The sequence below is a fragment of the Aedes aegypti genome, chromosome 1, assembly GCF_002204515.2.
Source record: "Aedes aegypti strain LVP_AGWG chromosome 1, AaegL5.0 Primary Assembly, whole genome shotgun sequence".
Taxonomy (NCBI): Eukaryota; Metazoa; Arthropoda; class Insecta; order Diptera; family Culicidae; genus Aedes; species Aedes aegypti.
Window position 1 is genome coordinate 156,650,761 of NC_035107.1, and position 15,627 is coordinate 156,666,387.

General features: G+C 35.5%; 1 protein-coding gene and 1 long non-coding RNA gene across 3 annotated transcripts in view; one reads left to right on the top strand and one right to left on the bottom strand.

Annotated features, from left to right (window-relative positions):
• The window catches only part of LOC110678669, an 84,649-nt gene extending 81,680 nt beyond the window's left edge, over positions 1 to 2,969 (top strand). For both annotated transcript variants that reach the window (XM_021851851.1, XM_021851856.1), the window contains exon 3: positions 107 to 2,969. In XM_021851851.1, coding sequence (XP_021707543.1) covers positions 107 to 2,696 — 2,590 coding nt within the window. In that variant the 3' untranslated portion in view covers positions 2,697 to 2,969. The remainder of the gene's footprint in view (positions 1 to 106) is intronic.
• On the bottom strand, positions 2,081 to 7,910 carry LOC110678672. Its single transcript, XR_002501824.1, has 2 exons — positions 7,767 to 7,910; positions 2,081 to 2,121 (listed from the first exon to the last, which is right to left on the bottom strand). It is a non-coding gene; the product is annotated as an uncharacterized LOC110678672 (long non-coding RNA).
• Between the last annotated feature and the right edge of the window lie 7,717 nt (positions 7,911 to 15,627).

Here is a 15,627-nt window from a genome sequence, read left to right on the forward strand (position 1 = left end):
TTAAAGTCGTTCATGAAATAAAACAAATATTGTCTTCTGCTGATTTAGTCAATATCGAAACATTTGAACAGTGCATAAATAAACATATTTTTTATTATTTTTTCAGATCCAGAAGGAATCATGGCAGGACTATAGAGCGATTGATTGGTGGCCATGTACTTTTCAATCGTGAAGTATATAGAAATTTAAGAAATGTCAACCTAAAAAAAGCGAATAGCAGTACGAATCTAAATATTTTTAGCCGTGATAAAAATATTAATTTAGCAGAAAATAATGAAATCGATGACGGTTTATTGCTCACGGCTAGCGCAGGAAACGGCAGTGGAAAAGAAACAACCAACAGTACTAAAAAGGAAGAAAGTAAAAAGACGTTGTCAGATCAGGTAGCCGAAGGTAAATACGGCCTCATTCATAAAGAGCTTTTCTCAACAACGCCTAAACGACCAGGAGTTTTAAGTTACAAGTCAAACTCAGAAGTACCGAAGGATGATGCCAGAAACTATGGGGGATTAAATGATGAAGAAATTTGGCTAGCGGAAGATCACTTGTTGGTTCTCAAAGGTGGATCCGTCAACAAAAATAATAATAAACCGAAATGGAAGCCTATTGATGACTATGACGCCCCTACTAGACAAGTTAAACTACCCTTAAACCCGAAAGTTCCGCCTCCCTTTCCTGTCCAGCTCACCGACGATGGCCCGATACAGTTTATCGGAAATAATAAACTTCCGGTATACAATCCGTTCACAAATCAGACAGTTTTTCTCTTCTCTAATGAGAGAGTCCCAGACATTAAAGCCGACGATCTCAATAAAAAAAATCCCCCTCCCTGGAATGGAAAGGACGGCCCTCCTTCGCAGTTTAACGGATATCAATACCCACCCCCAGCTCCGCTCCCACTTGGTAAACCAAACCAGACGTTCTCGAATCCGTTCTTAAATCTGCCACCATTACCGCCATTCCCACTTCCCCCTCAATCGGGCTCATTCGATGAACAAAACAGCACCGATATTGACGAAGACGACCCATCGCTGTATTATCCACCTCCTTATAGTTTTGAATACAAGAGTAACTATAGCAATCCGGTGTCCCCAGGACCACTTGTTCCAGGAATTATATTGCCACCTCCTCCTAACTTTTTTGCCCCGCTTGACGAAGACAAGAAGCCTGTCAAGACCCCACTTGATGTATTAAATAAGATTAACGATATTAAACTAAGAGAACGTCTGAAAAACACAACTTCATCGCCTGTAGTAACTACTACTATCAAAAATGAACCAACGAGTACAACAGCGAAGCCTGTTAAAGTTAAACCTCTTCGAATAGAAACTCCAAACTATAAAATCGAGATCGAAAAAGCTAATGTCAAGAAGTTCCCAGAAAGCAACGAAACAACTGTCCTTCGAACAGTTCGGCCACCCAACAAAGTTCAACTTACAACTACAACGATTGCACCAACGAAGAAACGAAACAAGGTCAAACCACCATCAGCAACAAGAACTCAACTGCACAAAGTCAATGCTCCAATATCTCCTCCTCTTATCTCACTAAGTCCTGATAATATCAAAGGCAATCCTATTTATTTTGAATACTTCGACGCTCGTACGCCAACGTTACAGCCGTTTGAAGATTTTTCGATTACAACTCCCCTACCATATTTAACTACATTGACAGACGGAAGCTATGATAGCCATTATCACACTACAACCGTTGGTCCAATATTGAACCAACCTACTGTAAAGCAGAAAAGACCGCCGTCGAAAACATATCTTCCTACCAAAAACAAAGATTTGTCTTACGATGCTCCTGATGCAGAGGCTTATCGTTACAAAACTATGCAAGAATTTAATAGAGAAATCGAAACTATACGACAAACGTTGAGGCTCTATGAACATTCCGTTCCAATAATTAACAATTTGAGAACTCCTAAAGCACGGCCTATCTACGATTTCTCTTTTGACTTGAGATCACCCATAACTTCCCCGGTCCAATCATATCCATTTGGCCATCAGCACATACCCAATCAACCGTTGAAGAGTGATTTTAGACCTACTGCATTACCTTTTAATCAAAACTTTTATAACCAGCACTCTGCAAATATTCCGCCTATTCAAACGAGACCTTTACAATCATATGACAAACCGGATCCTCACCACAATAATTACAACTATAGGGATCACGCAGTTAATGTAGAAATTACTAGTGCAAATCCCCACTCTGGTTATCCTCCATTCACTACTGCAAGACCTGTATTTTACGATCAACCCAATTGGTATAGTATTGAAAAAGTCAGGGTTCATGAGATACCGAAGCCTTTGATCTACAATAATGGAGCGAGTGGATACAATCCTAAATTGTATCTTCCCAGTAAATTCACATATCAAGCCAATGTTCCCAGTAAAACAGTTTTAAATCAATCATCGAATCAACAGTACGACCACAATCCAACTCGACAGCCCTCCTCCAATACGCGTCAAAAAGGCAAATATTCCTCTCGAAACCAACAACAAAGAAATGAAGGATATTTAGATAAAGATATATTGATTAATTATAAACATCCGCTACCCGCTATCAATCCCGATAGCGAGCTTTTGCCATATAACGGTAGGAACACAAAGCCAATTATTCAATATCATTTACCCGGTGATAAAGCCCACGTTTATTTCATCACACCACAAGAACTGAAATATCCGTAATATGAGGCTTTATTTCGGTTATTGGAATATTGTGCAATGAGTATAGAGAATGGCGAAAAACGCAATAAACAAATTGTCATGAAAAAAAAACTTGCTGATTGTGATAAATAAATAATGCATAGAATGTTGATAAAGTAAGACATCTATTGAACTGCAACACAATATTTATTTCACGAGATAAATAAATTATTTACCGCTTTTTTGCTCATGATAATACATTTTGGTTTTCCAAACTATTGCCTCACTTTGCAAAAATAAATTAGTTGAATTCGATCAACTGTCTTTTTTTTTCATTAGGATATCCGAAAATTCCTGCACTAGCCCTGGCGGCCAAGAAACCAAAGGATTGAAAAACTAAGCCCTACATTATCGAATGAAAAACATAAGTCAGTGTTAATTTGAAGCGCTGCTTTTAGAGTTTCGATGATGACGATGATTACGATGACGGAGCGTTGAACGTTGAAATATTCAAATCAAATAGAAATAATAATCTATTGGTGATAACCTTGAGTATATCATTGTTTATTTTGATTCACAAGACAAATTATAATAATTAGTATGTCATTCAAATTAATACTAAGCTGCCTGTAACAAATCTGCTTGAAGCGAATGAGATGTGATGTGAAATTTCGTCTTTGAAGTGACTGCTCGTTAGGTATACGCGATGATGACGATGATCAATTAGAATATATACTAAGGTGCGGAAGAATAAGCAATGGCTATGTATTAGTAAAGAGAAAAAACGTAAACAAAAAAAAAACTACGTCACTAATATAGACCATATAGACAGAGTCGATGAATGGAGAGTTGCGCGAAGACTGAAACCAAGTCTACCTATTGAACCGTCAAATCGTCAACCTATCGAGCAAAATAAACAAACACGTTTATGGGCGAGAGAAGTATTGTTATCGTGAAGAAATAAAAAAAAATATTGCTACAGTTTAAGTTACGGTGTAATACGATGATTTAACAAAATAATTGCTCTTTAGGGCCTATAATTTGAGAATAAACCCGCTTCTTGTTACAGTAATGTAATGTAAGTAATCTTCCATCAGTGGAAATATAGAACTCCGTTTCATTGTTGAAATGCAACTGAAATTTAATAAACTATACAAAATTGGATAGTTTCAAAACTATATATTAGTTATTCAACCCAGATTTACGCTACAAATGCGACTGTTTTCGGTCTATTCCCAGAGAGCAAACGGCTAAGAGAAACTCATCGTTTTTTTCAGTTGCTCGTCGCGCGGAAACCGAAAAAGATCAAAATTTTGAGTTCATTTTGTGTGTCGTATGTTTTGTTGAAATTCTCTACTAAACATTTCATTGTTATTACTTTATAATTACAAAACCAGAGATCAATTTCAATTTCGTTCTTTGCGACTTTGTAAAAAAAACATTCGAATTGAGAGTGCATTTGAGTGAAGTCACTGGAAAGCGCACACAGTAAAATAGGTGGCCAGAATAATTAAATGATTTGTGATTGGGGAACTTGTTGCCAGTTCTCTTTGCGCAACTCTCCATTCATAGACTCTGCATATAGACGGCTTCTTATGGAAGCTCGCTCGCTTGTAGTTGTGAAACATTCTGCACCGTACACGGATGTCACGCATACTGGATGTCTTCTACCTCACATCTGGATATATTCTCATTGCGCGATTACTCTTAAAGTAATAAACATACCGTTTTGATTCATATTACGGACAACTTCAAATTCCGGAAACTCTACTTTGTATGGGAAACATTTCACACGAAATGTTTCAATTTTTGCCGTTCAATAGTTCTCAATTTCAAGGCTCGTTTTAGTAAGCTTCTTCCATAAATATCTTTGAAAATTTACAATGCCCAACTACCTTAGATGTCTCTTTAGTGGTTTGACGATTTCAATTGATGATTTGACTGTTCCATTAATGATTATAATGAGCTGTCCGGAATTCGAATCAAAGTGTCCGGAATATGAGGCAAAAGTGAGGAAGCGTTCGGAATAAGAATCATGAAAAGGCCACACATTTTGATTTATTTAAAATTATTCATGCTGCGGAAGCGTATTCTTCACTCACCATTCGAAAGTTAAGAGCTTCCTACGCTTGATAACGCTAAAGAATCATACAGAATGATTTATTTTGTATGCTCTTCACTGAGGCCTTAAGTGTCCGTAATATGAATCAAAACGGTACATCTACTAAAGTTAAACTTTTAATAGATGATTCCATAATGAATTGTAAAATTACCTTAGAAATCCACGATGTTGCCATTTTTGCATTCGTAGGAGAAGGTGGGGCAAGATGAGCACCCATTGTTTGTATCGTTCCTACCGAAGTTTTTCTAAGCTAGTTGAAGATAAATACCATCAGGAATTAAAGATAATATCTTCGGATATTACAAGCATTGAAAAATAATAGTTTTCTTTGGTAAATTGCATCTTTTTTTGGCGGTACCCGTCTTGCCCCGCAGTATTTTTGACCGATGATAAAAAAGCTATTTTTTAACGTGTTATTTGGAAAACTATTTATCACTTTTTAAATCTTTTAATGGTGGATGTGAAAGTGATAATGTAAAAGATAAGGATGGTTACCAATTTTATTGAAATAAGAACGTATAAGTAGGCTTATATCGTGATTATTCTTAGGGTGCTCATCTTGCCCCGCCTGACCCTATATCGTGTGGCAGATACGATGATACTCTATGCCTAGGGAAGTCATGGAAATTTCCATTACAGGGTGTCTACTCGTTTATTGAAATGAAATTCCCTGATATTTCCAGGTTTTTCCAGGTTCCACAAAATAATTCCAGGTTTAAGAAATACTCTAATTTTATATGTCTAAAACAAAATAATGACAAAATTTAAAATATTTTTGATTTGATTATAATTTATAAATATTTGGACATTTTTAAACGCACACGCAAAGTTTAAGTTTTATTCAAATGGAAATTATAAGCCAATGGTGGAATCTTTTATGTTGTTTGTAAGAGCTCTGTTCATCATCGTCAACTGTACTGAACTTTCAAGTGATTTTTCCTGAAAGTTTGTTTAGTACTCAAGCAAAAATAAAAGATTATGCACCATTCATTTCCATAGGTCATTTGGGTAGCTTCATGGGTGCAGAAGTAAAATTTTATTTGGATTAGTGACAATATGTTAAAATGAAAACTACTGATCTATTCGCAAGTAATCATAGAGTTCTGTCCTGCAAAAAATCCAAATTCTTTCAAATACCTCAAATTAATTGAATCGTGTAAATGGTTGCTGCAAAAGCTATCTGCTAAATATTTGATAAGGTATATTTCCATCTAAATTAATACAAATAATCCGTAAAACTTATGGATCTCCGAATCTATTTTATTAAATAATAGAAACACGGATTATCAAGCCTCCGGTTAGTCTTATCCAACCTGTATCACATTAAAATGTAGTAATTAAGATATATGATGGATTGTCACATTTAGTTCGAAAATGTTCAAGAGTTTTAAATTTACCTTTTCTTTTCCATAATAGCCCCAGAGCTATTTTGATTTTCGACGAACATAAGACTAACTGAATCAGATAAATACAATATGATTTTATACATATCAATATAATATTAACCCAACACTCAAGTAACTGTTTCAATAGTGAAACTATTGATAAACAATAATTTTCATCTATTGAAAAAAAAAAAGAAAACTTTTGGACTGGCTTCGAATAATTTAGCTCATTTGCAACCCTATTTTAAGCATTTTTTTTATAAAAATGTTTTTTTTCGTAAATAAACAGTCGATTGAAGTCATGGTGAAGAGAGAGTAATCATAATTATCACGAAGTTTTAAAACTAAAATTATTTAAATTTCAGATTGCTTTTCCAAAATCGTTTTTTCTGGAAGAAATTTTCAATAATTTTAAAAATTGTGCATGATGCAGTTCTGGTAGCGACTGAGTGTCTTGAAAATAGGAAATTTTAAAAACTCTTTACTGAAAAAAAGACTAAACCAGAACCAAAAAGATACCAAACGGTAATACATAAAAGACGAGACTTAACAAGACATAAGACCATACGACCACACGGTACTCAGAGAATATTTCTAAAACTTGTTTTGGAAATATCTCGTGACATTAAAAACTTTATTTGAGAGATTTTCTTTTTTCTTCAAAAGTACACTTAATGATTTTTTTTTTTCATAAAATCCAAGAATTGTCCTAAGGAATTTAAAAAAAAATGTTTTGGATGTCTCAAAATAAAACCTACATTTTTTCAAAAATAATACAAACAATACCTTAGAGATTCCAACAGGAGTTCCATCATATATTTTTTTTTATGTTTTTCCAAGAAAGCCCTTAGCCCTCCAGAGTTTTATCCGGTGATTATTCAATCGATTTTTCAAGAACGTTCCCCAAGGCTTCCTTTTGAAATATGTTGGAATATTCAACCAGAAACTACATCAGATGTCTCCAAGGATATCTCAGGATTTTGTACAAAATTGTGCTTCAAAATTTCTTTAAGACTACAATTTTTTCTAAGTATACCTTCAGCAATTACTCCAGAGATTGCTTCTAAGATTTCCTTGGGAAGTCATCCAATAATTCTAAGGTATTTCTCAAGGAAGTTTAGAAGAAATTGTTGAAAAAAAATCGTGACGTATTCGTAAAGCAAATCTCAGGGTAACTTCTGTTAAAACTTATGTAAGTTCTCAAGTCCCCCTTGATGAAAAAGGATTTCTAGAAGAACTCACTCTTGGGGAAATTTCACAAGATTTTGTAGATAATGGCTTAGATAATTGAAAAAAAAGAAATCAAGTGAATCTCTGGATAATATCCCGCAAGATTTTGTGAGAGAACTCCAGGAAAAATATAGGACGAAATCACAGAAAAATGTGTAGGAATGATCTGAGGATTTCTTGAAAAAAATGTAGGGGGAGATCCCCCAGTGCCGGACAGCACCCAATACCGGACAAAGTCGAAACATTGAGAAATCATGGTCCAATCAAGATGGAGTATTAGTAGAAAAGAAAGCTATCATGTAGACTAATGTTTGCGTAGAATAACACATCCTTGAAATATGCATCCCTGTATTATCTCGTTTATTCAAACGAGACCTTTACAATCATATGACAAACCGGATCCTCACCACAATAATTACAACTATAGGGATCACGCAGTTAATGTAGAAATTACTAGTGCAAATCCCCACTCTGGTTATCCTCCATTCACTACTGCAAGACCTGTATTTTACGATCAACCCAATTGGTATAGTATTGAAAAAGTCAGGGTTCATGAGATACCGAAGCCTTTGATCTACAATAATGGAGCGAGTGGATACAATCCTAAATTGTATCTTCCCAGTAAATTCACATATCAAGCCAATGTTCCCAGTAAAACAGTTTTAAATCAATCATCGAATCAACAGTACGACCACAATCCAACTCGACAGCCCTCCTCCAATACGCGTCAAAAAGGCAAATATTCCTCTCGAAACCAACAACAAAGAAATGAAGGATATTTAGATAAAGATATATTGATTAATTATAAACATCCGCTACCCGCTATCAATCCCGATAGCGAGCTTTTGCCATATAACGGTAGGAACACAAAGCCAATTATTCAATATCATTTACCCGGTGATAAAGCCCACGTTTATTTCATCACACCACAAGAACTGAAATATCCGTAATATGAGGCTTTATTTCGGTTATTGGAATATTGTGCAATGAGTATAGAGAATGGCGAAAAACGCAATAAACAAATTGTCATGAAAAAAAAACTTGCTGATTGTGATAAATAAATAATGCATAGAATGTTGATAAAGTAAGACATCTATTGAACTGCAACACAATATTTATTTCACGAGATAAATAAATTATTTACCGCTTTTTTGCTCATGATAATACATTTTGGTTTTCCAAACTATTGCCTCACTTTGCAAAAATAAATTAGTTGAATTCGATCAACTGTCTTTTTTTCATTAGGATATCCGAAAATTCCTGCACTAGCCCTGGCGGCCAAGAAACCAAAGGATTGAAAAACTAAGCCCTACATTATCGAATGAAAAACATAAGTCAGTGTTAATTTGAAGCGCTGCTTTTAGAGTTTCGATGATGACGATGATTACGATGACGGAGCGTTGAACGTTGAAATATTCAAATCAAATAGAAATAATAATCTATTGGTGATAACCTTGAGTATATCATTGTTTATTTTGATTCACAAGACAAATTATAATAATTAGCATGTCATTCAAATTAATACTAAGCTGCCTGTAACAAATCTGCTTGAAGCGAATGAGATGTGATGTGAAATTTCGTCTTTGAAGTGACTGCTCGTTAGGTATACGCGATGATGACGATGATCAATTAGAATATATACTAAGGTGCGAAGAATAAGCAATGGCTATGTATTAGTAAAGAGAAAAAACGTAAACAAAAAAAAAACTACGTCACTAATATAGACCATATAGACAGAGTCGATGAATGGAGAGTTGCGCGAAGACTGAAACCAAGTCTACCTATTGAACCGTCAAATCGTCAACCTATCGAGCAAAATAAACAAACACGTTTATGGGCGAGAGAAGTATTGTTATCGTGAAGAAATAAAAAAAAATATTGCTACAGTTTAAGTTACGGTGTAATACGATGATTTAACAAAATAATTGCTCTTTAGGGCCTATAATTTGAGAATAAACCCGCTTCTTGTTACAGTAATGTAATGTAAGTAATCTTCCATCAGTGGAAATATAGAACTCCGTTTCATAGTTGAAATGCAACTGAAATTTAATAAACTATACAAAATTGGATAGTTTCAAAACTATATATTAGTTATTCAACCCAGATTTACGCTACAAATGCGACTGTTTTCGGTCTATTCCCAGAGAGCAAACGGCTAAGAGAAACTCATCGTTTTTTTCAGTTGCTCGTCGCGCGGAAACCGAAAAAGATCAAAATTTTGAGTTCATTTTGTGTGTCGTATGTTTTGTTGAAATTCTCTACTAAACATTTCATTGTTATTACTTTATAATTACAAAACCAGAGATCAATTTCAATTTCGTTCTTTGCGACTTTGTAAAAAAAACATTCGAATTGAGAGTGCATTTGAGTGAAGTCACTGGAAAGCGCACACAGTAAAATAGGTGGCCAGAATAATTAAATGATTTGTGATTGGGGAACTTGTTGCCAGTTCTCTTTGCGCAACTCTCCATTCATAGACTCTGCATATAGACGGCTTCTTATGGAAGCTCGCTCGCTTGTAGTTGTGAAACATTCTGCACCGTACACGGATGTCACGCATACTGGATGTCTTCTACCTCACATCTGGATATATTCTCATTGCGCGATTAGCATAAGCATAAGCATAAGCATAGATGACCGTACAATTCGTAGTTGCTACTCCGTGATTGACCAGAACAATCGAAGTTGCACAGGGAATTAATGAATGGGGCTTGGGATAAGCTTACCATTCTTCAATGTGCACAAATCGAGAGCTCAAATTTTAAAAGTCAATAACGGCGCCGGCCACGTCCTTACGGTCATCGGGGAAAGGAAGGAATGTTAGTGCAACTACCGTTGTTACTAGAGACCGAGATCACCTCTGCATCTCCACGGTTGTCATGGACAGGATATTGGGTTAGTGGGTAAGGTATAGATCTGGGAGTCACCAATGGTAGATGATGCGATCCATGATATAATTACGCTTAACCGAATTCGCGAAATAATTCGATAATCGCATTGTACGCTGGACAAGTGTTCATCGCTCGCCCTCGCAAGAGCAAGCGATGCGATCAATAGATCAAACACAACTAATGGATCACGCCACTTTTCACTTCACCCGACCGACGCGCGACATGTTTGATCCTGCCCTCATCACCCGCCCCCGCAGGAGCAAGCCTCAAGGTCGAAGGATCAAACACAACTAACGGATCACGCCACTTTTTACTTTCACTCGACCGACGCGCGACATGTTTGATCCTGCCCTCATCGCCCGCCCCCGCAGGAGCAAGCGTCAAGGTCGAAGGATCAAACACTACTCGGGAAGGGTGTTTATTATTGAGGGATGAAAAGATCTGGGAGTCACCTCTGGTCGATGATGCGATCCATGGACAAGGGGGAAATATACGACTCATATTTAAAGCTAGTGTTGTATTTTTGTCTCGAGAATTTTTTGGTAGAAGCTTTAAAAAATACGTCAACATCTATAATGTCGAACAATTCAAAAGATGTTTTTATTAATGACGAAAACTGAAAATTACATGTATATATTTTAAATTATATGAAACAGGAATAATGCCGACTCTTGTAGTGACGAACTATACATAGTTTGTTTGAAAATTACATATGAGTATTACTGTGCATTTTGTCTCGATATGGTAGAAGTTTTAAAATATACGTCAACATTCACAATGTCGAACAATTCAAAAGATAATTTTTAATAATGTATAAAAGAGACAAATATATGTATATTGAAATTGTATAAGAAAAAAACATAATGCCGACACTTATAGTGACGAACCATACAAAGTTTGTTTTAAAATTACTTAAAAGTTACGCTTTCAAGAAAATATGTGTTATCACAAGAATGAAACGAACTCACCAGTTGGTAATCCATCCTCGACTGAACACAAAACTGATACTGACAGCAAAACTTCTTGGCGTCCCGAAAACAAACCGTCTTGCTTGTGCCTTCCAAATACCTACCCAGCAAGACGCTCCAAAACAGAAAAAAAAAAATCTCCGGCGACGAAAACATGCGCAAAACCGTGAGCCAAATCTATCGGACGACGCAAAACCGAACTGTCCTGCTTGGGCTTCACGAAGCACTACCCAGCAGGACGCTTGGAAACAGGAAAAAAAAAAAAAAAAAAATTCCGGCGACGAAAACATGCGCGAAACCGTGAGCCAAATTTATCGGACGACGCAAAACTGAACTGTCCTGCTTGGGCTTCACGAAGCACTACCCAGCAAGACGCTTGAAAACAGGAAAAAAAATCTCCGGCGACGAAAACATGCGCGAAACCGTGAGCCAAATTTATCGGACGACGCAAAACTGAACTGTCCTGCTTGGGCTTCACGAAGCACTACCCAGCAAGACGCTTGAAAACAGGAAAAAAAATCTCCGGCGACGAAAACATGCGCGAAACCGTGAGCCAAATCTATCGGACGACGCAAAACCGAACTGTCCTGCTTGGGCTTCACGAAGCACTACCCAGCAGGACGCTTGGAAACAGGAAAAAAAAAAAAAATTCCGGCGACGAAAACATGCGCGAAACCGTGAGCCAAATTTATCGGACGACGCAAAACTGAACTGTCCTGCTTGGGCTTCACGAAGCACTACCCAGCAAGACGCTTGAAAACAGGAAAAAAAAATCTCCGGCGACGAAAACATGCGCGAAACCGTGAGCCAAATTTATCGGACGACGCAAAACTGAACTGTCCTGCTTGGGCTTCACGAAGCACTACCCAGCAAGACGCTTGAAAACAGGAAAAAAAAAAAAAAAATCTCCGGCGACGAAAACATGCGCGAAACCGTGAGCCAAATTTATCGGACGACGCAAAACTCTCTGGATATATTCTCATTGCGCGATTACTCTTAAAGTAATAAACATACCGTTTTGATTCATATTACGGACAACTTCAAATTCCGGAAACTCTACTTTGTATGGGAAACATTTCACACGAAATGTTTCAATTTTTGCCGTTCAATAGTTCTCAATTTCAAGGCTCGTTTTAGTAAGCTTCTTCCATAAATATCTTTGAAAATTTACAATGCCCAACTACCTTAGATGTCTCTTTAGTGGTTTGACGATTTCAATTGATGATTTGACTGTTCCATTAATGATTATAATGAGCTGTCCGGAATTCGAATCAAAGTGTCCGGAATATGAGGCAAAAGTGAGGAAGCGTTCGGAATAAGAATCATGAAAAGGCCACACATTTTGATTTATTTAAAATTATTCATGCTGCGGAAGCGTATTCTTCACTCACCATTCGAAAGTTAAGAGCTTCCTACGCTTGATAACGCTAAAGAATCATACAGAATGATTTATTTTGTATGCTCTTCACTGAGGCCTTAAGTGTCCGTAATATGAATCAAAACGGTACATCTACTAAAGTTAAACTTTTAATAGATGATTCCATAATGAATTGTAAAATTACCTTAGAAATCCACGAAGTTGCCATTTTTGCATTCGTAGGAGAAGGTGGGGCAAGATGAGCACCCATTGTTTGTATCGTTCCTACCGAAGTTTTTCTAAGCTAGTTGAAGATAAATACCATCAGGAATTAAAGATAATATCTTCGGATATTACAAGCATTGAAAAATAATAGTTTTCTTTAGTAAATTGCATCTTTTTTTGGCGGTACCCGTCTTGCCCCGCAGTATTTTTGACCGATGATAAAAAAGCTATTTTTTAACGTGTTATTTGGAAAACTATTTATCACTTTTTAAATCTTTTAATGGTGGATGTGAAAGTGATAATGTAAAAGATAAGGATGGTTACCAATTTTATTGAAATAAGAACGTATAAGTAGGCTTATATCGTGATTATTCTTAGGGTGCTCATCTTGCCCCGCCTGACCCTATATCGTGTGGCAGATACGATGATACTCTATGCCTAGGGAAGTCATGGAAATTTCCATTACAGGGTGTCTACTCGTTTATTGAAATGAAATTCCCTGATATTTCCAGGTTTTTCCAGGTTCCACAAAATAATTCCAGGTTTAAGAAATACTCTAATTTTATATGTCTAAAACAAAATAATGACAAAATTTAAAATATTTTTGATTTGATTATAATTTATAAATATTTGGACATTTTTAAACGCACACGCAAAGTTTAAGTTTTATTCAAATGGAAATTATAAGCCAATGGTGGAATCTTTTATGTTGTTTGTAAGAGCTCTGTTCATCATCGTCAACTGTACTGAACTTTCAAGTGATTTTTCCTGAAAGTTTGTTTAGTACTCAAGCAAAAATAAAAGATTATGCACCATTCATTTCCATAGGTCATTTGGGTAGCTTCATGGGTGCAGAAGTAAAATTTTATTTGGATTAGTGACAATATGTTAAAATGAAAACTACTGATCTATTCGCAAGTAATCATAGAGTTCTGTCCTGCAAAAAATCCAAATTCTTTCAAATACCTCAAATTAATTGAATCGTGTAAATGGTTGCTGCAAAAGCTATCTGCTAAATATTTGATAAGGTATATTTCCATCTAAATTAATACAAATAATCCGTAAAACTTATGGATCTCCGAATCTATTTTATTAAATAATAGAAACACGGATTATCAAGCCTCCGGTTAGTCTTATCCAACCTGTATCACATTAAAATGTAGTAATTAAGATATATGATGGATTGTCACATTTAGTTCGAAAATGTTCAAGAGTTTTAAATTTACCTTTTCTTTTCCATAATAGCCCCAGAGCTATTTTGATTTTCGACGAACATAAGACTAACTGAATCAGATAAATACAATATGATTTTATACATATCAATATAATATTAACCCAACACTCAAGTAACTGTTTCAATAGTGAAACTATTGATAAACAATAATTTTCATCTATTGAAAAAAAAAAGAAAACTTTTGGACTGGCTTCGAATAATTTAGCTCATTTGCAACCCTATTTTAAGCATTTTTTTTATAAAAATGTTTTTTTTCGTAAATAAACAGTCGATTGAAGTCATGGTGAAGAGAGAGTAATCATAATTATCACGAAGTTTTAAAACTAAAATTATTTAAATTTCAGATTGCTTTTCCAAAATCGTTTTTCTGGAAGAAATTTTCAATAATTTTAAAAATTGTGCATGATGCAGTTCTGGTAGCGACTGAGTGTCTTGAAAATAGGAAATTTTAAAAACTCTTTACTGAAAAAAAGACTAAACCAGAACCAAAAAGATACCAAACGGTAATACATAAAAGACGAGACTTAACAAGACATAAGACCATACGACCACACGGTACTCAGAGAATATTTCTAAAACTTGTTTTGGAAATATCTCGTGACATTAAAAACTTTATTTGAGAGATTTTCTTTTTTCTTCAAAAGTACACTTAATGATTTTTTTTTTTTCATAAAATCCAAGAATTGTCCTAAGGAATTTAAAAAAAAATGTTTTGGATGTCTCAAAATAAAACCTACATTTTTTCAAAAATAATACAAACAATACCTTAGAGATTCCAACAGGAGTTCCATCATATATTTTTTTTATGTTTTTCCAAGAAAGCCCTTAGCCCTCCAGAGTTTTATCCGGTGATTATTCAATCGATTTTTCAAGAACGTTCCCCAAGGCTTCCTTTTGAAATATGTTGGAATATTCAACCAGAAACTACATCAGATGTCTCCAAGGATATCTCAGGATTTTGTACAAAATTGTGCTTCAAAATTTCTTTAAGACTACAATTTTTTCTAAGTATACCTTCAGCAATTACTCCAGAGATTGCTTCTAAGATTTCCTTGGGAAGTCATCCAATAATTCTAAGGTATTTCTCAAGGAAGTTTAGAAGAAATTGTTGAAAAAAAATCGTGACGTATTCGTAAAGCAAATCTCAGGGTAACTTCTGTTAAAACTTATGTAAGTTCTCAAGTCCCCTTGATGAAAAAGGATTTCTAGAAGAACTCACTCTTGGGGAAATTTCACAAGATTTTGTAGATAATGGCTTAGATAATTGAAAAAAAAAAAGAAATCAAGTGAATCTCTGGATAATATCCCGCAAGATTTTGTGAGAGAACTCCAGGAAAAATATAGGACGAAATCACAGAAAAATGTGTAGGAATGATCTGAGGATTTCTTGAAAAAAATGTAGGGGGAGATCCCCCAGTGCCGGACAGCACCCAATACCGGACAAAGTCGAAACATTGAGAAATCATGGTCCAATCAAGATGGAGTATTAGTAGAAAAGAAAGCTATCATGTAGACTAATGTTTGCGTAGAATAACACATCCTTGAAATATGCATCCCTTTT